The sequence below is a fragment of the Diadema antillarum genome, unplaced genomic scaffold (assembly GCF_040938485.1).
Source record: "Diadema antillarum isolate AM-2024a unplaced genomic scaffold, OU_Dant_1.0 scf00000029, whole genome shotgun sequence".
NCBI classification, from domain to species: Eukaryota; Metazoa; Echinodermata; class Echinoidea; order Diadematoida; family Diadematidae; genus Diadema; species Diadema antillarum.
Genome location: NW_027270918.1, coordinates 3077030 through 3101228, shown reverse-complemented (window position 1 = coordinate 3101228; position 24199 = coordinate 3077030). Strand labels below are relative to the sequence as shown.

Below are 24199 nucleotides of genomic sequence, written 5' to 3'. Positions count from 1 at the left end.
ATAACAGGTCAGCAGGTAACACAGGACTGACTATAACAAGTCGCTTCAGAGCCAGAAGTGACGTAACTCTCAGAGCAGAGGTGTTGGGTACTCTGCCTACTGTAGAATTTCTCTAGCTTATATACTATCTATTCACCCCTTCTAGCACATTCTGTAACTCTCTCCAACCTGGGGCCACACATTCTAGCTAGTCCAAGTTCCAGGAATCCTGGATGACTCACTGCCTAACTATGTACAAAACATCATTACCAAGAATAACTACCAATCACATTGGGCTACAGGGACGGTGCCTCACTCAGCCAAACATGTAAGCACTTCCCAGAACTTTCTGGAATGGGTGAAATCATTCTAGCTTGAGTGAGCTATAATGTATTTCCTGTTACATGCATGTACTGTATAGCTACATTGTATACCACCTAAAAAATTCTCCTCTGATCTGGTCAGCCTGTATGTACTACAGTGTATATCTATACCATATAGAATGTTCTCCATGAATCTGGTCAACCTGTGTACATACACATTAAAACAGCCATGCATACAGTACATCATACATATGTACATAACTACTAGTGTGTACATTTGTGACATCCTTACTTTTTTTGAATGACAATGTGTAAGAAAAGAAATATTTTGCAAGATTGTATATTGTAATTCCACTGCTACTAATGCTACGTCTGATAAATTTCCTCATACATTATCATTGAAGTCAATATTATCAATAATTTGACGTTTAACTCTGGTGTTATTTTCTTCTTATTTTTACTCTTTTTTTTTCTCTGCTCACCTTCTGTTCTTCTCTCTTTCCCCCTCTGAATTGTTTTCATTCCTTCTTTCTAACTTAAAATGCGGACTTGGTGACTTCACACATGATGAAATTGCAGGGAGGAAACAACGCTGGCCACACTGTTGTCGTCGGCGACAAGGAATACGACTTCCATCTGTTGCCCAGCGGTATCATACATCCCAACTGTACATCAGTCATAGGTATGTCTTATCAAGGAGGGAACATTCCTTTAAAGATACCTCCTTGGTCTTATCAATAATATACCTTTGGGTGCTTTGAGTACTGACTGGCACAGTAAACCCCATGGCATTGTACACACTGTCTAAAGTCTTTGACACAAAAAGGGTTAAAGGCATAATTTACCATTTGCCTATAAAAACAAAAACCTAGCATTAATGCTTTAAACTAGTTCTAAAATGTGAGTTAGGGAAGGAAACAACCAATGTAGACATTTGAATCAGTGTAATTAGTGTTAAGTATTGTTACATTAACAAAGTATGACCAATGGTTATAATAAACATGGTCCGATAAACCGCGTACAGTTATGGTTCATTGAGAAAAATAGTGATTACATTCTAGGCTTTATTGCAAAATTTGTAGGATGTTTTGTGATACAACTGACCTACACATATGCATCAAATGTGATATCTCGAACATTTTTTTTTAAAATCACTGCTCCCAATGGTAAACAGTACCTTTAACCTGATGCATCATTTTAAAGTACTTGCCTAAGAATTCAACATACGTGTGTCTGTCATAGCTCAAGCTGATACAAATTGCATAAGGAAGGAAAGTGCCAGTGAAACCTGTAGCTTGTCGTATGATTCTGATTCAGCTTTAGATTCTCTTTCATGGTCAATAATAAACATGGGAATTTACATTCACTGATCAATGCATTATGGTACAATGCACTGGATAAACTGGAAACAAACAAAAGTAGCATGATGTCCCTGTAGCAATACTGTAAGGAGAATATCTAGATGTAGAGGACAGGCACTTGAATGAATGAACTATAGATACAGTTGAACCTCTCTTATCCGGCCTCCCTTTATCCGGATCTCTCTATTATACGCACGCATTCTCGCCGTGATTTGTTGTTTTTTTAATAATTACGGGAGGAAAGGGGGATTCCCAACTCCTTGAGAGCTCGTACACAAACACACATGAATTACATATTACTTCCAACATGATTATCATACATTACATCAAATTTCCTTCCAAATTGCTTACCTTCAGACATTTTAACATCCCCAAACATCCCCAAATCATCGCAAGAACATGGACAGATTTTGCGCTTGAGTCCTCTCACATGTAACAATGAAAAGGTTGCAGTAAACACATTGCTACATGTGGTACTACAATGGGCTACATCAGTACTTGTGTATGTGTATGCACATGTATAAAGCATTGAGTCTCTCGTATCCGGCCAAATCCCTTATCCGGATGAGCCCCGGTCCCGACTTGTCCGGATACGAGAGGTTCAACTGTACTTGATGTTATCACCTGATGTTTAATATACAAGTGATACATCATTGGCACTTTTACTCTCGCAAATACAGCTCTGCTGTGCTAGATCCAAAAGATCAATTTCATCCAGAGTTCTGCATCTATAGGGCAATGATACAGACTTTCTTCATTGTTGTGGAAATAATGCGAATTTCATATTAGGAAGTCCAACACAAGGATTCAGTGAATATCTCTAAGTTAACTTCAGTTACTGAGTTAGAGTAGTTATCCTTTAATACTGTATTTCTCTATCAGTATATTTGTATATTCTGTAAGATTCATTTTTTATAAGGATACGGAGATAAGTATGAACAACACAAAACAAAAAGGCACAATGAATAAGAAATCTGTATATGTATTGTGTAGATATACATGTATATTTCATTGTGTATGGGTTAGGATGAGGTGATCTTTGTGAAAGTGTCAAATTTTGCAGAAATGGTAATTTCTTTGTGCCATGTTCATGTTACATGCAGTCAGCTGCAATGTATCTTTGCCAATGTAGACTTTTAAAAACTGAATTAATCTTTTTTTGCACACTGGTATGCTGGGAACAAGCATACAAAGGAATACATGTACTTCACTCCCATCAACTGTGACTAGATGTGATTTTTTGTTTTGTTTGCCATGGGTGATTGAATGTTGTCTACAATGTGATCCTGGAATCATGCAGGCAATGGTCTGGTCGTCCACTTACCGGGGCTGTTTGAGGAGGCTGAGAAGGCTCTTACAAAGGGACTGAATGGCTGGCATGAAAGGCTCCGTATCTCGGACAGGGCCCATCTTGGTGAGAAGTTGATCCTCAGCTCTTTTTATTTCCATTGACATTTGTATTCATGATTTCATTCTTGAAATTAAATCTTCTGCTCATTATCTTCCATAATCCATTTCTAAAGGAGACATGACAGTATCTTATATTCTTCTTCTCTTTAATGTAAGACAAGTATTTTGGTAGGCTTCATATTTTTGGTCTGCCATATTTATCCCTTTCTGGCAGCTGATTGTTGGAATGTGATGTTTGCTGGTTTACTGTCAAAATGGAAGTGAAAAATCAAAACTTGACGTCATCACACAAAAATTAGAATGTGTACAAGCAGTGTCTCAGTAGTGGAGGACATTGCTTTCTGATGATGACAGTCACCATTGAAAACAGCTCAACTGTCCGTCAGTACGTATGTGTATCATTCCATTAGGAATCCAAGCATCCTACACCAGTTGTAGAGTTTGTTTTGTGTATGAGTGTGTGTGTGTGTGTATATGTGAGTGTGTGTGAGGGTTTTTTTTTTAATCTTCTGAAACTACCAATCCCCTGTTTCCAAAATACTCCCAATTCTAACTGCTATGTCTTGACATGTTGATACAGTTTTGCAGACTGTTTGACAGTTCATTTTCTCCCCTGTGTAGCACCAATAAGAATTATTCCTAATATATCTTTTCTTTTTGTTATTCTAGTGCTGGATTTACATCAACAAGTAGATGGCTTGCAAGAGCAAGAGAAATCTAAGAACAAGTCAAGGTGAGTTATTTTCTGTGTAACGTGTATGCCGCAACTCTTATTTACATTTCTTATACTTACATGCTCAAGTTGTGATTTTGAGAATTGATACTTTTCTTTGAAGTCTTTCTTTTTTCATTTCTTTCTTTTTTCGGGGGGGGGGGGGGGGGTGGGGAGGGGGCATTTAGTCCAAAGCCTGCTTTGGAGATGTTACTTATTTCTTCTGTCACAGTAGAGTGGAATAGTAGGGTGGCTTGGCTGTATTTTGAATTTAATGCACGAAATCACGTATCGCCTTCAAGCATGCTCCCCTAACTGTGATCTCTTCATGTCATACGTTGAATGGTACTAATCTCAAAGATTAACTCAAAGTTTACACTTTAATGATTAGCTAGTATTTTTAGTAAAGGCCTGTGTAGACGCATTTTAAAATTAGCAATCTCTAAGATTTGTCAATAATTAAAACTTAAGAGATTTCATATGATTTGTGCTCTATCCACAAGCTGTGGGGGCGTCCCCACCTAAATTTTTCGAATCATGTGGAAAAGATGATCAGCAAGCTAGAAAGTTCACGTATCCTCTCTAGTTCATGTTAGCTTCCATGTTAACCCCCAATGAGTGGAGTGCATTGCTTTATCGTCTCACATTATCAGATTCCTCAGAAGTGCTGAAAGTGTGTATAAATTCTTCCATTTTTCTGTGTGTATGTCACCTCTTGGAACTCCGACTCGAGACAGCGTAATTTTGAAGATTAGGTGTCGTGTGGACACTCACTCTTTCCAGTCATGATTAGCTGCCATCGATGATTAGCCTCTGTGTGAACGTAGCTATAGTAAGTTGACCTGATGTTGTTGGAGTTAAAGTGTGTGAGAGAGAGAGAGAGAGAGAGAGAGAGAGAGAGAGAGCAAGAAAATGAGATCAAGATACCAGTATTCATAGCAGTAAGTGGCTATGTTTCTATCCCCTTGTCCGGGGATAGCGGATTTTTTTTTCTTGTAAAACTTTTTAAACTTTGGCACAGTGTTTAGGACACCCTATGGCCACTATTTCACAACTTGTACATGATACGAAGGTATAAGCTTTTTGCAGCTTCAGCACTGACTGAACCAATTAACAATTTAAATCCCTCAGTCCATTTACCATTCTGTCCGGTATCTATTCAACCCATGACATTTTCAGCCATTTGTATGATACAGTGAACAGGGCAGTAAGTTTGTCCCTTCTTTTTTTTTTCACTTGGAAGTAGGCAAGAATGCATTTTGCCAGTGTGAGTAGTGCCTGGAAATTGTTCTCACTGTGTCCCGACAATATAGGTCACGCACGAGTCATCTGTCGACCACTTTAAAGGCTGAATGGGCAATCGGATGAAAAGCTCTTGATTATTTTGGCGATAACTGCCTTTGATGTGTTATGTGAAGTGATTAAAAGGAGGAATTGGTGTGAATAAGCTGGGTTAGCTTGATTGCAATGTACGGATATGACTGGTTTTGCTTTCCTATCGCCTAGCTGCCAGAGAACCATAATGCCCCACACGCACACAAACACAGCTGTGCCAATGTAGTGAAACATTATATAGATCGGAGCAGTTACTGTATCCAGCGTAGCCTTCCTTCCAGGCAAAAACTCCATGATTCACACCTGAATGATCTCAAGGAATGATGAAGGCAGACAAGAAAACTTGTTGCTATGGTGTCTCTTTTCAAAGCTTTATTCTACACAAAGATATTGTGCTCTGCATATTGTTGTTGTTTCTTAACTACTGTCATTCCACACCTTAATGCAGCTAAGATTGGCTTAAAGGGCTCGTATAGTTTTGGTTGAGACGTAACTTCAGGTTTTTAACACTTTGGGTGAGATAATGAGAAACCTCATATGAAATATGAAAGAGCATGTAATTCCAAGAGGAATTCAATGATTATTTGATGGAAATTGGTTATGAAATGGCTGAGATACCCAAAACAGAGCAATACTATTAAAATATGGGACCCACAATCTATAATTTATTACGATCGCTTTGTTTTACCTTGTTTTTGGATGTCTCAGCCATTCCAAAACCGATTTTCTTCAAATAAACTTTGAATTCCTCTTAAAATGGCATGCTCTGTACCATTTCAGAAGTGGTTTCTTGGTATCTCGCAAAAAGTTAAAAGCCAAATCCTCAGCTCTACCAATACTGTACCATCCCTTTAAATATTGAGCAGCCTGGGAGTGAGACCACATGACCAATACATAAAGGTCATTGTACAGCTTACCATGGTCTGATTCAGATATAGATGGTGAGGTATCTCTAGTAAAAACAAATAACATGTTTCCTATCCTGCCTCTTGTAGTAAAGCTGTTTACCATTCAATACTCTCTCTCTCTCTCATACTGGTCGGTTGTCACTGGTCTACTATGACAGGTTATCAGGGGGCCAGTTCTAGTGAACATTGTTCCAGTTTTGATTTTTGTCAGTATTTGTGTTCAGAGGGTCCATATATGGCATTAAAGGACAAGTCCACCTTCACATACACAAGGATTGAGAGAATGCAGCAATATTAGTAGAACACATCAGTGAAAGTTTGAGGAAAATTGGACAATCCGTTCAAAAGTTACGAATATTTTAAGTATCTGCGCAGTCACTGCTGGAAGAGAAGACTACTACAGTGTATGATGTCACATGCGTACAACTATATAAGGAAAATAAAAAGAGAATTTCACAAAACTTTACTTTTTGAATAAAGTGCACATTTCTTCGACTTGCTACTGACGTATGTTAAGGGTAATATTATTCCCCCTGCCTTCTGAAAGAGAGAAGTCGAGTGTTCTTTTGTTATGCGAGAAAAATGGAAATATGTCAAATTTTCTTTATTCTTTCTTTATATCGTTGTAGTCATGTGACATCACAAGCTATAGTAGTCTTTTCATCCAGCCGTGTCTGAGCAGAAACTTCAAAAATTCATAACTTTTTAACGGATTGTCCGATTTTGCTCAAACTCTCACTGATGTGTTCTACTAATATTGCTGCATTCACTCAACCCACATGTCTATGAAGGTGAACTTGTCCTTTAAGTGCTAAATCCTGATTTGCTAAGATGTAAGTCCAAATACTAGAAAGTTGACCATATTGCCATTGGCATCACATATGACTTTGATGTGTGATTTAAAGCCTTCTAGCGACTTACGAAATGTGATTACTATTTTCTTTTTTTTTTGGGGGGGGGCGCAATATCATAATTTGTGGATGTGCAGAATTATGTTGCACTCAAGAATATGAAGGGGAATGAAAACCCAAATATACATGTGAATTGAGTGAATTCAGCAAGTTTAGAACACTGAAGTTTGAGGAAAATTCAGACAATTTGTTGAAAAGTTAGGGATTTTTAAAGTTTTTGTGCAGCCTTCACTGGATGAGAAGACTGCTACAGTTTGTGACATCACATATTTACAGTATGTATGACAAGATAAAGAAAATATAAAAAGAATTAATTTTTTTTATCAAAAGTGCAATTTTCCTCGACTTGTTACTAGCATAGTAATGTTGTGAGTAATAGTATTCCCACTGCTTTCTGAAAGTTCTGTTTCACAAATTCTAAAAAAGCAAAAATATGTTGAATTTTCCCAATTTTCTTGATGTCGTTATCCGTGTGTGACATCACAGACTGTTGTAGTCTTCTCATCCATTGATGGTGGTACTGAAACCTTGAAAATTCATAAATTTTCAGCTGATTGCCAGATTTTTGACAAAATTTGCTGACATGTTGTACTAGTATTGCTGCATTTCCTTTAATTCAAAATATTTAGGTTTCATTCTCCATACAAGACATCTTACCACACAGCTTCTTTTCTACACAAGTCTATAATGCAAAATTGATAAGACTATAAAATAATCCTGTGAAATAATCTGTGCATAGCCCTGAGTCATGCATGTATTGAGTAATTGTGCGGAACAAATCCTTCCAGTTTTCATCAAATCTCCTTGTTATTAATGTCCAAGGACTGAAAATATTTCATATATATATATATATTAGTACAGTGTATCAATGTTTCTTGTGTGATGATGTACAATGTAAGTGAGAAAGAGGTTTGTGGGAATATAATGTGTATAAGCTGAAGGAGGGAAGGGACATAGGGAGAGGTCTTTTTTGTATATAAAGCTAGAGACAGTGGAAGGACAGCAATGAGCCGGTAATAAAGGCTGCAATAATTGAGATAGGAGAATAAGATACAAGGACAGTTGTTAGGAAGGACAGTGAGAATCAGGTAAAGGGTATTAGATTACCATTTCTAAAAAAAAAGTTAACATTTAACCATCTTGCACATATTTGTGCATGATTTTGTTTGCCAGGTTTAGCAGTTGAATGTTAAATCTTTGCGATTATGTAATTGGCAAGTGCATACTTCAGTAACATTTTACAGGTTTTAGAAAACTACAATTTTTTTACAGATTTTTTTCCCCCATGTCCTGTTCTTGGCACACTAAATTACTGAGCACTGCAAAAATATTGAAAGGGAAAGTGAACTGCTGCTTGCAAGGCTTTTTGTTATTTAGGAATGATGCATACCTGTGGTACCAAAACAGAAGTGCTCTCTTCTGTCAGAGCGATTTATTAACACCTGCGATGGAGTGCATTTACGTATTAGTATTAACTTCTCCGCGGCACGGAGTATGGGTGCGAAAGAGAGATTCCGATTTCTTCTCTTTCTATGACACTTTCCTGGTCAGAGGCATAATTCCAGATTAGAAAACCCATACCTGTACCAATTTATTAACACAGTTTTGACTTGAGGTCAGATACAACTGGTGCAGCTGGCTTAGATAATTTGACAAATTATGCACTTAGATAAGTCAAAAGGCATGGATTAGCAATGAAGAAAACCAATAACAACGGGAGCGGGAGCAGCTGGATGCTTTTGGTATCAGAAAGAGGCGAGGGAGCTCTCTAGACAGCTAATGATTGAATTCATCACTGTTGAAGGTTTCCATTTATCCCAGGCAGGTGCTCTGATCTCATTTCTAATGCCATTTCCAACTGCTTTCATAGTGGAATCTTGTTTGTGGATGTAATGTGTATGTGTGCTCCATATTCCAGCGGCTGTCTGTAGGCTGTGGACGTCTGGTATGATTTATAGATGTGTGTTCCATGTCCTTTTGTGCTACCTTTTATTGTAAGCCGTTTTTTGTGGCCATTTGTTTGTTTGTTTGTTCCCTACTAACAAATGCAAAATCTATTGTATTTATATGCCATTACCACCCTTTTCAACGATGTCGTAATTTTGCTCAGCCCAAAGTCCAACTTCATTTCTTTCTCATTCTTTCTCTTTCTGATGTTCATGTGTTTCTTTCGTTTTGTGCTACCTTGAAATGCTTATCAGCTTTGCTCTGAGTAAACATCTTTCCACGTTTCAGTGTGCTTTGGCACCTGACGAAGAAACAAAACAAAAGTGGAGCTCACCCTGTTCACGTTAGTCATAAAAAAATGTTCACTGGTGGCGGAGGATGACACTAAACTACACTTATTTCCAAACCAGTGCTGACTGATCAACATGTGTGCATGTTTACCTGGGCGGAGGGTATCAAGTTTGTCACATGGAGCCCTGTAAGAGGGCGTTGCTCTTTTGTTAAATATGGTCATGTGACTGTCATGTGACATTGTTACAATTCAGTTTGTGCCAAGATCAAACCAAAATACCCTCTCATGTTTTTAATTTCCAAACCAAGGGCTGGTAATTCGCATGCGTACATACTCACACGCACACGCACACACTCACACATTCATCCAGACACACATACACACAAAGTTTAATACTGTCTATTAAAGTAGTCTTTATGTATAGAGTGACAGAAATTGATTAAGATGTGAACATGAACACGACTTCTTCTTCTAAAAAAAAAAAAAGAGTTGGCAGGCCAATATATTGTCATAGTATATGTCCAAAATCACAGTGCCATGAAAAAAAGATCTGTCTGGCATGCCATTATAATCCATGGACATGCTTAATTGATGACGCTGTTTCTCAGTTAAAAGCATTTGTCATCATGCAATATCAGTCAAGTTTGTTTCCTTATGAGTAATAATGCTTCTGACACGAAGTCACCCCGCCAGGGCCGCGTCCTGTTTTGTTTTTATTCCAATTTATATCTGTTTATTTGCCTCTTTCTGTTAGCCTATGAGTTGTTAGATAATGAGTCGTTCATTATTGGTCCCCCCCCCCCCCCGCCAACATTGTCTGTGTTGTGCATCCATGTGATTGTTATTTTCTTTTATATGCAGAGGGTTTGTCTACTTGGTTTGAATGTTGCTTATTTGTCTTGATTACGTAACCTTTTCAGTATGGAAGAGAAGGAAAGATAATGCAACCATTAGAGGTTTTGACAAGAGTGGCATGTGAGTTCATATGGGGTTCCCACTAAAGGGGACACATAATTATGTAGTACTGTAAAAGTGGATATTTTCATGTGAGGAAGTTTTCGTGCTCGACCTGGTGAGATGAGTTTTGCATGCTTTTAATTTCCCAGAATGGAGACGTCAACAACTGGGACATATGGCAAACAATAATTTTCGTGTGCTTTTGTTTTTGCGCTAGTTTGTGGTTGCGCGAAATGCACAAATTTCAACATCGCAAAAATTTTCACATTTACAGCCAGTACATTACCCTTAGCGTTGAAGATTTGGAAGGTGTTTGAATCGCCACAGCCAGCCATTCTACCAAAGAAACTGGAAGTGAAAATCAGTTATAGTCATAGCTGGGTTTTGTAATTTTTTTTTCCCCCGTTGGATATGTTTTGTGTGTTTTGCGAGCCATGTACGAGTCATGTGAATTGATAGAGATCGTGAATTATGGTTCCTGCAGCTTTTAAGTACAACTGTACATTGAACACCTCATTTAGGGTCTCTGATGTGTATCCAGGACATGATAGAATGAGCACCAATTATTTCTGTATTTGTTTTGACTGTTTTTATAGCAGTTGACTCTACTGTTTGTATGGATTTATTGAGTATTAAGGGAAGTAAAGTCACTTTGCCTTATTTTTTTTTTTTTTTAACATTGAGCGTGTATTTTGAGGCCTAAGTTTTTCCATAGCTTCATACTTAAATACACAATATCAGACATTCTGATATAGCATGTAGGACTGTAAGGCCAAGTAAAAAAAGAAACCAGTTTCTCGTCCTCGCGCGCATCGATTTTGGCCGCCGCATCGATTTTTTTACTATTTACTATTTTCAAAATGGCGCTGAAAATACCAAAAATTCATAATTCTCGTCCCAGCCCGCTCCCCGCCCGCATCGATTTTCGATTGCCGCATCGACTTTTTTTGATATTTACTATTTTTTCGGCCGCCGAAAAAAAAATCGACAATTTACCTACCAATCGTGATGTCTCATTTCTAATTACGCCTTGCGTCCTCTACTTAGCTGTACAGGACAGCTAGCTGTAACTTCTGTAGTGCGTATGTAATAACGCATGCATTTCATCACACTGCGAGCTCGGCAAGAAGGAATGACCCACAAAGCAGTCGAACTCAATGGTCGAACTGCAGTTGGATGGGCGCGCGCGGGCGGGCCTGGGCTAGGCGAGGCTAGCTGTGATGTACAGCGCACTCGGTACGTCGTGAACGCGATAGCGGCAACATTTTTGCGATCAATCGCTGATATTCCACGCATGTTTCGCGCATTGTTCGTATTTTTCCCGTTTCTCATATTTCAAGCGGATGAATTGTACTGTACAAATGCTTGTGAGGATTGTATCGAGTTTGTATACATTTTCATGTCATTGTGACTATGTGATTGTGCATGTGTGTGCAGTGTCGGAAGGTATACGGTGCCGGTGCAGTGGCCGTGCCGCACGCCGCACCGTATTGGCAAAATGTGCGTACGCGTGATCCCTGAGGTCTCTCCAAAATGAGTATTTTGTATTCACTCTTTTAAGAGTGAATATTTTCACTCGATCTTTTTTTAGAGAGTAGAATTATCAAATGGGTGTATCTACAAAATAAATAACTTTTCCACGGATTCTGGTTTGTCTCGTATTTCTGCGGGATACTTTTCTTTACGATGTAAATTCACGGACACGGCCGTGAGTCGTATCATCTGTAGTGTGGTATACAATCATTCATCATCCAAATGATGAGTGATTATCAAATGTCTTTTTAGAACATGAAGAAACATCTTTAAATGTTTAATGCTGTAATGCCATATTAGTATTATTTTGACATCCATCTGCAATTGTACGAGCCAGTTTCCAGTTGAATGTGCTTCATTATTGTACTGTGAAGAAATGCAGTTCTATACATACCAGCTGTGTGGACACAAAAAGTCACAAACACCAATGGTGAATACAGCAGTGTTTTGAATATCATGGAATTTATTTCAGTCGTACATTCTTTGTTGAAAGACAGGTTTTATACCTGTTTTACTTAATAGCACAATACATCAGAATTGCAAGTACACTGGTATCAGAAATGCCATTACAACACTAAATACCAGTATTAAGATGGTCATTTTCCCTTGACATCTGTAGTGGAAAGAAAAAGCAAATGTATTTCTGCATGCATGAAGTTTCATTTCAAGTATGGTACATAATCTATTTGTTTGAAAATGCAGAGTGCAGGCAAGACATACACTTGGGGTGGTATTCTGAAAATCTTCCTGAGTTTCTTCCTAAGTTTCTTCCTAAGTCAGAAACTTAGGAAGTGCCTAGGAAAGACAAAATTGGTATTCTGAAATTTCTTCCTAGGCACTTCTTAATGCAAATTAGGCCATCCTTATTCCCGCCCACGTGCTTTCCTAAGCCAATACGAAATGCCGTATCATAAGGAACTAACCGATGTCTGCCAATGACAATCGCATATTACTATGACGTAGGGTCACATACACGAGGGCGCGGCATGTCCCCTTTCTCACGCTCATTTCGCGCATCAAAGTACCTGTGCGCGCAATGACTGACAAGCACGCCTATCACGATGCTTGCAGTTTGCGATTCTTAACAACGTACTTAGGACAGGGGTGGAGCTTTCCTGAATATTTTCCTAAAATTCTTTCCTAAGTGCATTCTAGAATACCAACTTCTTCCTAAGTCAGAAATTTGCATATTCCCGCCCCCTTCCTAAGTTTCTTCCTAAGTCTACTTAGGAAGAAACTTAGGAAGATTTTCAGAATACCACTTAGGAAAAAATCCTGACTTAGGAAGAAATTTCTTCCTAGGAAGGATTTCAGAATACCACCCTTGGGACGTGGTCTCTCATAACACAGCTACCAGAGTGATATTTCATTTCATAAATTGGATATAGAAAATAGTAAAGCCCTCTCTCTTTACCTTTCTCGGAATTACCGGAAGAGAAACACATATTACTTTCATTTTGACAATCCTCGAAAAAATAGTAAGATATCAAATAGTATGGACCTCCCTCATCGCCTTGCTCAAAAAACCCGGACGAGAAACTGCTATCTTTTTTTACTTGGCCTAACATGTAGTTCAGATTTTTATACTAAAAACATTGTTAAACAATGCTTTCGAGCTATTGTTTCCTAAAATCAGTGATCAGAAATATTGGTCCACTGGGAAATTGAGAAGTCTAATGAAGACTAGCACTTCTAGGCCTTGCCACTGTTTCTGAACAGAGGAAAATTGAGATATCCTTATCTTGGTTTGGTACAACAGAGTCATAAATAACTGTATCAATATAATAGTGTCTAGTATGTGTCTGAGGTGTTAATTCATGGGAACACCTCCTAAATGTGTTTCTGCCTATAGCATTTTGCAAATGCTGCAGAATGTCACGTAGCCTAGATTGCCATGTCATGGGAGGGGGGGGGGGGTGGGGGGAGTGGTGAGGGGTATTGTCAGCACAAATAATGAGGTGCAAGAGTTTGAAAAGGAGTGGTCCTGTCCTGGGAAAAGATGGTATTCAGACGAGTCACTTGCCCAGAGCAGGTTACTGTGGTGTGGATACCATTGAGTAGAGTGTGAAAGGTTGACAACAATGTGCTTCTGTGCACTAATGATTATAGTATGTGCACAAATAATTATGTAACCAGCCGATATCAATGCACTTAAGGCCAGCTAACAGCAGTTCTGTGTACATCTGGAATGGGATCAGAGTATGCCCTGTGCAGTATGATATAATACATATGACAATGACAGGTATCTGTTTCATGATTTTACTGCAATTTTATATCACGTTAGCTCAAGAGTAGGGCCAGTCATTGAAAAATGTAGAAAAGGAAAATGCGTAATGATTGGTGCTGAACACTTTCTGAGTACCAATGTTTAGTTGGGTACACTTTTCAAGCATGTTTATGTCTTATAATAAGATATTTCGTAAAACATTAAGTACGTTTTGTAAACCACTAAAATGTGCTGCATTGATACAATATGAAATTGTTCAGGTTTTATTCAAATGTTGAAACATGTCAAAAATGAATAATAATAACAAAATCAAAAAGAAATACCCAATGAAAGTGTGACCAAGTTACATAAGTGTGCCATGGTTTCTGCCATATTGTGCACACTAATCCTAAATTGTGTCATAGAAAATTTCTGTCTAGAATGAGGTCATTGTGCTTGACCTGTAGACTTAAGTCTCCATGTCCACATTGAAAGTTAGTTGTTTTCTTCTTTTCATTGTAGATATTATTAGTGATAGGTGCACTTTAACCATAGAAAAGAAAAGTTTTGGATATTTAGAGCAGTACTCTCACTATCACTGGTGAGACTCACACATATTAATGCAAGTTGGAGATACTGCTAACATTTTAACTTACAAGAGTAATGCTATAATACTAACTCTTTGATTCTCTTTCTACCTCCCTGGTACATGTAGTGCTGGTGCCCCAATTGATTGATCACCATATCTTTAGTTTATGAACGAATGCATGGTGTGTGTGTAGTAACTGTGATGTATGGCAAGAGGTGAGAATATAAAATCATATATATCACCTGTCAGGGGAATGAATATATCATGTATATCAGCCCCTCTTGCTCTTTAATCTACCACCCCCACCCCACCCCCCCCCCCCCCCCCACCCCATTCCATTCCCACCAATGTTATCTTGAGATCAGGATTTAGATTTTAACTTTTTGCAAGATAATTACAAACCATTTATGAAATATTAAAAAGCATACCATTCTAAGAGGAATTATAGTTTATTTGATGGAAATCTGTTTTGAAATGGCTGAAATATCTAAAAACTAAGTAAAACAGTGTGGTCCCAATAAAAGGTGGGACCCATCTTTTATTAGGACCTCTTTGTTTCTGGATATCTCAGCAATTTCAAAACCAATTGTCATCACATAAACTTTATATTTCTCATAGAATTGTATGCTCTTTATATTTCATAACAGGTTTCTCATTATCTTCCCCAAAGTTGAAAACCTGAAGCCCCATTTCAACCAAACTATATCATCCCTTTCAGCATGTGACACAGCTTAACAGCTCAATTACTCCAGGTTTTTTTTTTTTTGCGCAGAAAATGGAAACTAGTCGTTGAATTTCCTGTTGTCGTCAATGGGTAGAATGCAGCGGAGTAAAGATTTTGATATCGCAGTCACACTGTGAACAAGGAGTGAAAGTTTTGCAGTAATTATCACATGATCAATTATGCTATTAATGTCCACTAGTTTTACTTCTCTTATGACCACATCTCAGTTAATGTTTATCAGATTTGAACAAATTATGTTAAGGGTTAGCATGCAAATCTTTGCCTTTGTGTATAAATGTCCTTGTGTGTTTGTTTGTGTGTATGTGTGTGTGTGTATGTGGGTTTTTGTGTTGATATGTACTTGACATTGTCCTCTTTGCTCATTCTTTTGATATCTTTTCCCCTTCACTCTTGCAGTCAAGAGATGTCCAGTTTTCTTTTTTTTTTCAAGCCTTTTGGTCTTTTTTTTCTTCGTTATTTTACTAATTTTTATGCATTTTTTCTATTTTTGTTTTCAGTCTGGGCACCACCAAGAAAGGCATTGGTCCAACCTACTCCTGCAAGGCCAGCAGGACTGGCCTACGGGTCTGCGACCTCATGGGAGACTTTGAGATCTTCTCGGACAAGTAAGACCTATTTCATCAAGCGTCCAGGTTCAAATACCTTGTATACATATATATGAGAGGGGACATGTCGCAACCCCAGAGTAGGCTTTAATGAGAAAAGCACCTGGAGAGTAGACTAGCCGCTGGCAGGTGCTACTCTGTCTGATGTGGAACTCTTTCTCCCTGCCTCAGATACACTTCTGGCGGTGTGTATGCTAGTCTTTGACATTCTTATATCACTGCTATCACCAGCAGTGGAGACATCGTCCCATGTGACATACAGAGTTCTGTAGCAGACGGCAAGACTGAAGGGGGGGGGGGGAGGGGAGGATATGTTCTGCATTCCAAGATAGAGTCAGACAAGCTGAAAACATTGATGCAAAAAAAAGAAAGAAAAGGAATTGTTCCATATGCCCAAATCATTGTAACAAATTAAATTGTCCTTGAATACCAGGCGCTACTGTCAGCTACATATATGTATGATTGATAGAGATGCAGACGGACAAATATGCCTGTTTTGTCATTTGTTTTGTTTCTTCGTTTGCGGTTGTTGTTTTTTCCAATAGGTTCCGAACATTGGTCAGGATACACAAAAAGCTCTTTCCACAGCTTGAGGTAGACGAGGAGGCTGAGCTTCAGAAATACAAGGTGGGTGTGGTTCCCTGGCACAGGTCCCTCATGTCAAAATGTCCACCAAATCAGCTGATACGGTCTTGAGCTTTAACGTCTGATGATGAGATGTGAATACTGTAAAACATGATATATTCGCGGCATGAATTTTTCGCGAATTGGAGCCAACGGCCTTTTTAGCGGCATGAAATTTTCGCGAACTGGAACTGGTATTCAATGCATATAGTGTAGAAAAGAACTTTCGCGTGCATTTTAATTTCGTGAATCTTCGCGCTCGCGAAATTCGCGAAATTAAAATGCACGCGAACATTTCTCGTTTTACAGTAGTCTAATATCGATGTTTCACACTCTAAGAAGAGTAGTTGTAATCTACCTACCAGTAATATGTGTTTTATTGTAAATGTTTTTCCTCTTTCCCTCATCATCTTCATCTTTCCCCATCTTCTATTCCTCTTCTGCCTTTTCTTCCCGTATCTGTTTCTCTTCCCATTTGCATTCCTCCTTCACTCTGTATTCCATTTTATGATTATCAATATTATCAATTGTGTTTTTATGATAGTAGGTAATTGTCAATATGTTGCCTACTGTGTTATCACAAATTAAAGCAGGTAGAAGACAAATTGAATATGTGTTGATCATTCTCTTAATATGAGTCATTTTAGTTTCATACTTTAATAGCAATTTCATCAATAAGTAGGTCTAATGTTACCTGAAGAGAATATTCTATTCAAGGATGCCAGTCAAACTTGCAGGGTAGGATGTGGGTGGATTTGATAGAGTAATTCTGTATTTTGTTATTCAGTTTGCATAGATAATATGGAGAGTTGTTTACATACATATACATGTGTTCTCAATATGTTAATTGCTTCCAATTTTTTTGTTTGTTTTTGTTTTTGTTCCCTTTTTGACCACCATAGGTGTACAAAGAAAAGATCAAGCCCATGGTATGTGACACAGTGTATTTCATGGACTCCATGCTCAGGGAACCTGGCAAACGCATCCTGGTAGAGGGCGCCAATGCAACAATGCTTGATATAGACTTTGGTGAGTTTTGCCATTTGTTTCTCTCTTTGTTTTGGGGGGGGGGGGAGGGAGGTGGGGGTAAGGGGTAAACAATGCCAAGATTTGCTAAATTGATGATGTAATAAGAATTTGGAAATTGAAATGATACAAATCTGTGTGTTAACTATTCTCCAGGCTTGTTGATGTTCATTGCATGAGTACAGAATTTGTTTGTGAACTTTGTTTTCCTTTGATGCACTGTATTACCGTGGTATTTCCATACATTATATCCAGACACTGAAATTTTGTAAGGGGTACTATTCATTTGATGTCAAATATTTTTTGTATCTTTGTGTTTAGATCAGTATCAGAAGATTAGACTGTGACAAAGGTTTCATGTTCAATTGCAGCATCAGTATGAATTCCAATATGTTATTAACCTTTCCCCAACAGGAACATATCCATATGTGACGTCGTCAAACTGCTCGATAGGGGGCGTCTGTACAGGACTTGGGGTGCCACCCCGCAGCATCGGAGAGGTGTATGGTGTCTTCAAGGCCTACACCACACGAGTGGGCGACGGCGCTTTCCCAACTGAGCTAATGAATGTAAGGTTCCAAACCACCTGAAGCATGATTAATTGTCTAATTGGTCTTAAAAGAATGAGTGTATTTGTCAGCAAAACAATTTAGTTGTAATTGGCTTCCCTTTGAGAAAAGAAGAGATTACGTTTTCAGTGAGTGCATTATGTAATCTTGTCAATAGTAGGGAGGTAGCCCTCATGAATATGTATGAAGTGACCTCAAAGATAAGACCTTGGGAAAGCGCTCTTGAAATAGTTTGACTGCTGCTTGCTGTACTCCCAGATGTTTGGTATCACCACCTGTCTACTAACACAGTTTTCATCTCTTTGTGTTGCCTGCAGGAGATCGGAGACCTCCTCCAGTCGACGGGCCAGGAGTTTGGCGTGACGACGAAGCGCAGGAGGCGGTGTGGATGGTTGGATGTGGTCCTACTGAAATACGTCAACATGATCAATGGATTCTCAGCGTAAGTGGAAGATGGACGAGTGCAATAATGATCACAGTCATCATACATCCATAAGAGAGTTCATGGTTAGCTCATGTCTCATTTGACCCTTACACCACAGACTTTCAAATAACATGGAAAGGACCTGTGACAGAGCCTTTTTGTCCCGCCGAACGAGTTCGAGCAGGGGACTATGAAACGGGCTCCGTACGTGTGCAGAGACTCCAACTCTCCCGTTTTCGACGGGAGTCTCCCGCCGAAAGCCCATTTTTGCACAATCTCCCGTTCTCCCGTTTGAGATTTGATTTCTCCCGCCCTGGCTCTGTGTCTCCCGGTGGAAAGGATTTCTTACTTCTTTCTATTGTATGTTGAAAAAATAAGCCTTAGATAGCACCAGAGAACATCTAGAATCCTAGGAACTTCGCGCTTCGCACATATCAACTTGGAGTCTCCCGTTTGCTAGGGGTTTTGGGCGGGAGAATCTCCAGATCAGAAGGTGCTTGGGGTTGGAGTCTCTGCGTGTGTGTGTCCGTGTGTGCGTCCGTGTGTGCGTCCGTGCGTCCGTGTGTGATCAAAATGTTCAATTTGCTACTTCTCTGTCAAATATGAGCCAATTTTGATTCTGTTTGCTTTATATGATAGCACTACATGGGAGCTTTGAAACTTCTACACAGAATTTCAGTTGTGACCTTTGACCTATATTGTACATTTTGTTACAAAATGCTACTCCTTTGCCATTTCTAACCCGATTTTGATTCCATTTGCTTTATGTGATGGCACTAGGTGAGGGCTTCAAAATTTGTACACAGAATTTTGACCTTTGACTTCTTTGACCTTTGACCTTGATTTTTGACCTGTATTGTACATTGGCTACAAAATGCTACTCCTTCGCCATTTCTAACCCGATTTCGATTCCGTTTGCTTTATGTGATGGCACTAGGTGAGGGCTTCAAAACTTGTACACAGAATTTTGACCTTTGACTTCTTTGACCTTTGACCTTGATTTTTGACCTATATTGTACATTGGCTACAAAATGCTACTCCTAAGCCATTTCTAACCCGATTTCGATTCCGTTTGCTTTATGTGATGGCACTAGGTGAGGGCTTCAAAACTTCTACACAGAATTTTGACATTTGACTTCTTGACATTTGACCTTGATCTTTTTACCTTGATCTTTTTACCTATATTGTACATTTTGCTACTAAATGCTACTTCCGGCGGGGACATATATTACGCACCGCGTAATTTCTACTTTTCCTTGTTTGTTGAAGCATGCCACCTTTGTAATCAATGTCAATGAAATGCGTGTGCAGCTTTTGTTAAACATTATTGATGAATCACTTTCACCTGTGCATTCTAACAAGGTGAAACACACAACTTAACATTCCAAATCCTCATTTGCCTGAGGATTCTTTTCGTTTGAAAGTCAATGGCAAATATACAAACATTCTCATTTGACCTTTATTTTGCACATGCGCAAATCGCAACCGTGAACTCCCACATTGGTGCCCTCTGAGGGTTCAAGAGTCAAATATTCTAAATCTGCTTGTCTACCTATCCCTCAGCTGGTCCCTCTTTTTGGTTGGCTTCCCCTTACCTCACTTCCTGTTTCCATGGCAACATGCCCCATTAGTTCACTTCCTTGGCCCCTCTTCCTTCATTCCTACCATCTCCGTTCAAGACCTCGCCAACAGAATAAATGCACTCTTGCCTACCGAGAGAGCATGTTCGTATGACACAAGCAATCCTACGAGAGATATCCCTGAATCAAGATGTAAAAGGTCCGGATTCAGAAGCTGTGCTGCTATCTCACACGGGTCTGGGGCAATTACCCCCTGGGCAATTACCCCGGACCCTTCCCCTGACCGTTCCCCTGACCCTTTCCCTGACCCTAACCCTAATCCTTATCCTAAACCTAATCCTAACCCTAACCCAAACTCCGAATCCTAAACCTAACCTTCACCCTAATCTTTACTCTAACCTTATCACTAACCAGTAATTAGCCGGGGGTAGGGTGGTTATTGCCCTGATACGATCTCACACATCATTTGAACACTTAACGATGATTGATTTCTTGTTTATATAAACCTTTTAAACCCAAATGAAATTTTAGCTTCAATTCTCCTTTCCTTCACGCCGTGTCATTCCCATGATCACAGCTCACTACCTGTTGCAGCTGTTAGAGCGTGATAATGTGCACTAAAAGGAGATCGATCATGAGAAGAAAATTGTTTTCAGGAAGTGTGCTAACCGCATAAACCCAATAGATGTCAACATTTTTAGAAGCAATGGATGAGAGTGAAATTTTTCTTTCTACTTCAATGTTTTACACTACAGCCCCCGTTAAAAAAAAGTGACTTCTTTTACATACAAAGGTATTGTTGCCTTCCATTTCGAGCATATATTAAAATCAGAATGTCACTGATTTTTCTTTAGGCATAGACAGACACCTCATGCAGATATGAGGGCTGACAGAGTCTGCCTGTTTGTGATATCTTTTGAAGCCTCCCAATGATCATGTCTTTTTAGAATAAAGGTATTTACAGAAAAAATTATATATATACTGTGAACTACTGTAAAATTTTCGTGCATTTCGCACGACCAGAAACTAGCGCGAAAATAAAAGCACGCAAATATTTGTGCTTGCCATATATGTTCCAGTAGTTGATGGCTTGATTCCGCAAGAATTAAAAACATGCGAAACTCCTCTTATCAGGATGAGCACAAAAAATTAGTCGCACGAAAATATCCACTTTTACAGTAATCAAAAACAATGAAGAATTGCACTTGTGACACAATGTCGAACCCCATGTTGTACTTGTCTTTGCAAGACAAGTGTAAATTGTAACTTGCAATGAAAGCATAGAACGTTGTCTGGCACTGTGACAAATGAGATATGCGAATACATCAGTTTTATTTCTCATTTATGTAGAGATGATTTCACCATATTCATTATTTTTTTTAATGTCCCTACTCAGGCTGGCCATGACCAAGTTGGACATCTTGGACATCTTTGATGAGATCAAGATAGGAGTCAAGTATGTCCTCAATGGAGAACCACTAGAATCCTTCCCAGGTGAGGAAGCGAGATGAAGGCATGTGTTGCTTGCATCAGGTAGTTACGACTGGCAGGAAAACTTTCAATTGCTCAAAGAAAATTTTGACATACTTTTGTCTTAGGCAAGTGATGTCGGTCAAATGTCATTGAAACCTTTTAATTCATAAAATCTCTTTTAAGTCCTTTGATTTATTAATTGTTGGGATTGGAGTACAACGTGCACTCTAAGTAATTGTCTGTTGTTGGTGCTTTGTGTCTAATTGCTCATGTCATCAGAGGCTGAAAAATGCTGGATGTAATATTTCCGTAGACCTGTTTGTTTATTTGTAAACATGGCAATTTGAAGTGGAACATGTGCATGCCAAGTATTTACCAGTTATTGCTCCCTGACTCATGTTGAAGTACCCACTTGTCTTGCAGCTTTACAGGCATTTCAGGAATTTAGCAGTTTTGACAGAAACCTGCAAACAACCAGTGATCATTGTGAATACACAACAAACATTTTGCTGTCAGAAAGAAATCATAAATTCTCTGTTGAAGATTCCTTTAATAGATCCTCCCTTTTCTTAACCTCTAGTGAAAATGGCTTGTTGGAACAAAGCGGTACCTTGTATCGGGCCCATTTATTTGAAAGACATGTGAGCATAGTTATGTACAGTTTGTAAGGTTGCTGCAGGAATAGCAATATCAAATAAGTTGTAAACAGTCCTCTTTTCATTTTTTTTTCCTGTGGTATATTACTTGAAATCACACGATTTCCTGTTTCAGACCACTTTTAGAACTTACAGTTACTTAGTGAATAGGAAACATCATCACATTTTTCTTGACGAATTTACAAGTCTGGCCATATGATATCATAATGGTTGACCAAGTTATAAAATGGTTTAACTAAAACATCTCAGCTGTACACCTCCAAACTGCAAGCTTCCAACAGTACATTTGATGTCAAATCATAAAAATTATTTCATTTTTCGTTTTTTCATGTGCTTGAACGCAAACAACAGCTCGGCAGGATGTCCTGAAGGAGGTTGACGTGGAGTACGTGACCATGCCAGGATGGAAATCGTGTACGGCCAATGCCCGGCGGTTTGAGGACCTTCCTGAGGCTGCCCAGAACTACGTGCGGAAAGCAGAGGAGCTGATTGGGGTGCCAAGTAAGCTCAATGAGAATGCCTGTCCCTTGGCCAATTAGGAAGGGATAAATCAATCAAAACAGCTCCGTTATGTCACCCATCAAATCCCATAAACTGCATATCTGTTGTTTGGTGTGTCGTTTTTATCATGACTTTTATTATTCAGTGTCAGTGTGTCATGGGGTACAGTGAAAATGCGTGATCTTTCAAATTGAACCCTTTGTTTATATGAGTTTTGGTTTCGGTTGCAAAATTTTCAAAAGCCTCTAAATTGCTAACTTCATGATTGATTCTAAAATTGGTAACTGTTTAAAAGATTAAAGTTCCTGGTTCTCTTTCAAATTCAACATTTTTGTTCATTTCATCTTGATTTTGTGCAGATTTTGATGAATTCTGCCATTTCCATCAATGTCTTTGCAATATAGGATATGACATTGAATTAATTTTGCTTCCACAAATCATGGCTCCTCTCTAAAATTTGCCGAAGTTTTCATGCACGTGAAAATTTCTGGTTTCAGAGTATTCATAAAATGTATTGTGATTCCGTGTCACATGCAAACTGGAATAGCTTGTAATTGTTGTGAAACTTGGCAGTTTGTCACATACTCATGCCATTTTCTTTTAATAGGTATGTTGCTTTCATCTCAAGGGAAGGATGGGGGCGGGGTAACACATACCCATATATGGTATGTCCAGTATAACAATAGCATCTTCATACAGTGCAAATTAGTGGCCATTACTTCAGATAGTTGAAGTGCATCAGTTTAATTAAGTGTTGATGTCACATGAACTCGTTTGTTCTGGGGTTTTTTTCTCCACTATAGAAACTGAATAAGGGAAGTGGAAAACTCGTTGATGAAGTATGTTTTGAAACTTTTGCCTCAGAATGTGGTTGAGAGTGAAGAGTGCCCACTTTTTTTTTTCCTTGGGTATTTTTTGTTTTTTGTTTTGTTTTGTTATGGTTATTCTATATCACGGCAAAGCAAGGCACTGCAAATACTCAACAAAGATGTAAGATAATTTGAAAAACAATCTAGTGGCCGTAGCTCAACCTGAAGGTGGTGTGAATGTAAGTTTGTCAGCTATGAGAGGTGTCGCCATCTTCTGTTTATTGCCGTATGAATCACTGCTGCCAGCTATGTATGCACATCCTTAACATTAATTGATTTCATTTCCATCATCTGCACATTGTAACTTCTTGTCTTTTCTCACCGCCGTTCACCTCCACAGTCAAGTGGGTCGGAGTTGGGAAGAGCAGAGACTCGATAATCAAGCTCTTCTAGGCAGAGGCTTGACAGACGAGGATCGCGGGGAAGACCCTTCACATCGACACGTCGGAGCAACAAGGTTAAGATGAAACAGCAGATGACAGAAAAAAAAAAGTGCATCATCATTGTCTGTTTGTAAGCTGTGTGCTACACTGCAAACACTTTGTGAGATCAGGAACGCTGCATTGATGTAGCATTCAGAGAGAACGCTTGGATGACGCAGGGAGATGCCACACCCAGTATGCCATCTTCACGAATGTAGTTTACACCACTCGCTCCTCGTGCA

General features: G+C 38.9%; 1 protein-coding gene across 1 annotated transcript in view; it reads left to right on the top strand.

Annotated features, from left to right (window-relative positions):
- LOC139738141 (adenylosuccinate synthetase isozyme 1 A-like) overlaps positions 1 to 23928 on the top strand; it is a 41533-nt gene extending 17605 nt beyond the window's left edge. The window contains exons 2-12 of the mRNA XM_071648805.1: positions 882 to 984; positions 2964 to 3077; positions 3743 to 3806; positions 15706 to 15813; positions 16359 to 16440; positions 17340 to 17466; positions 17878 to 18032; positions 18350 to 18474; positions 21433 to 21530; positions 22517 to 22666; positions 23876 to 23928. Coding sequence (XP_071504906.1) covers positions 882 to 984; positions 2964 to 3077; positions 3743 to 3806; positions 15706 to 15813; positions 16359 to 16440; positions 17340 to 17466; positions 17878 to 18032; positions 18350 to 18474; positions 21433 to 21530; positions 22517 to 22666; positions 23876 to 23928 — 1179 coding nt within the window. The remainder of the gene's footprint in view (positions 1 to 881; positions 985 to 2963; positions 3078 to 3742; positions 3807 to 15705; positions 15814 to 16358; positions 16441 to 17339; positions 17467 to 17877; positions 18033 to 18349; positions 18475 to 21432; positions 21531 to 22516; positions 22667 to 23875) is intronic.
- The last annotated feature ends 271 nt before the right edge of the window (positions 23929 to 24199 follow it).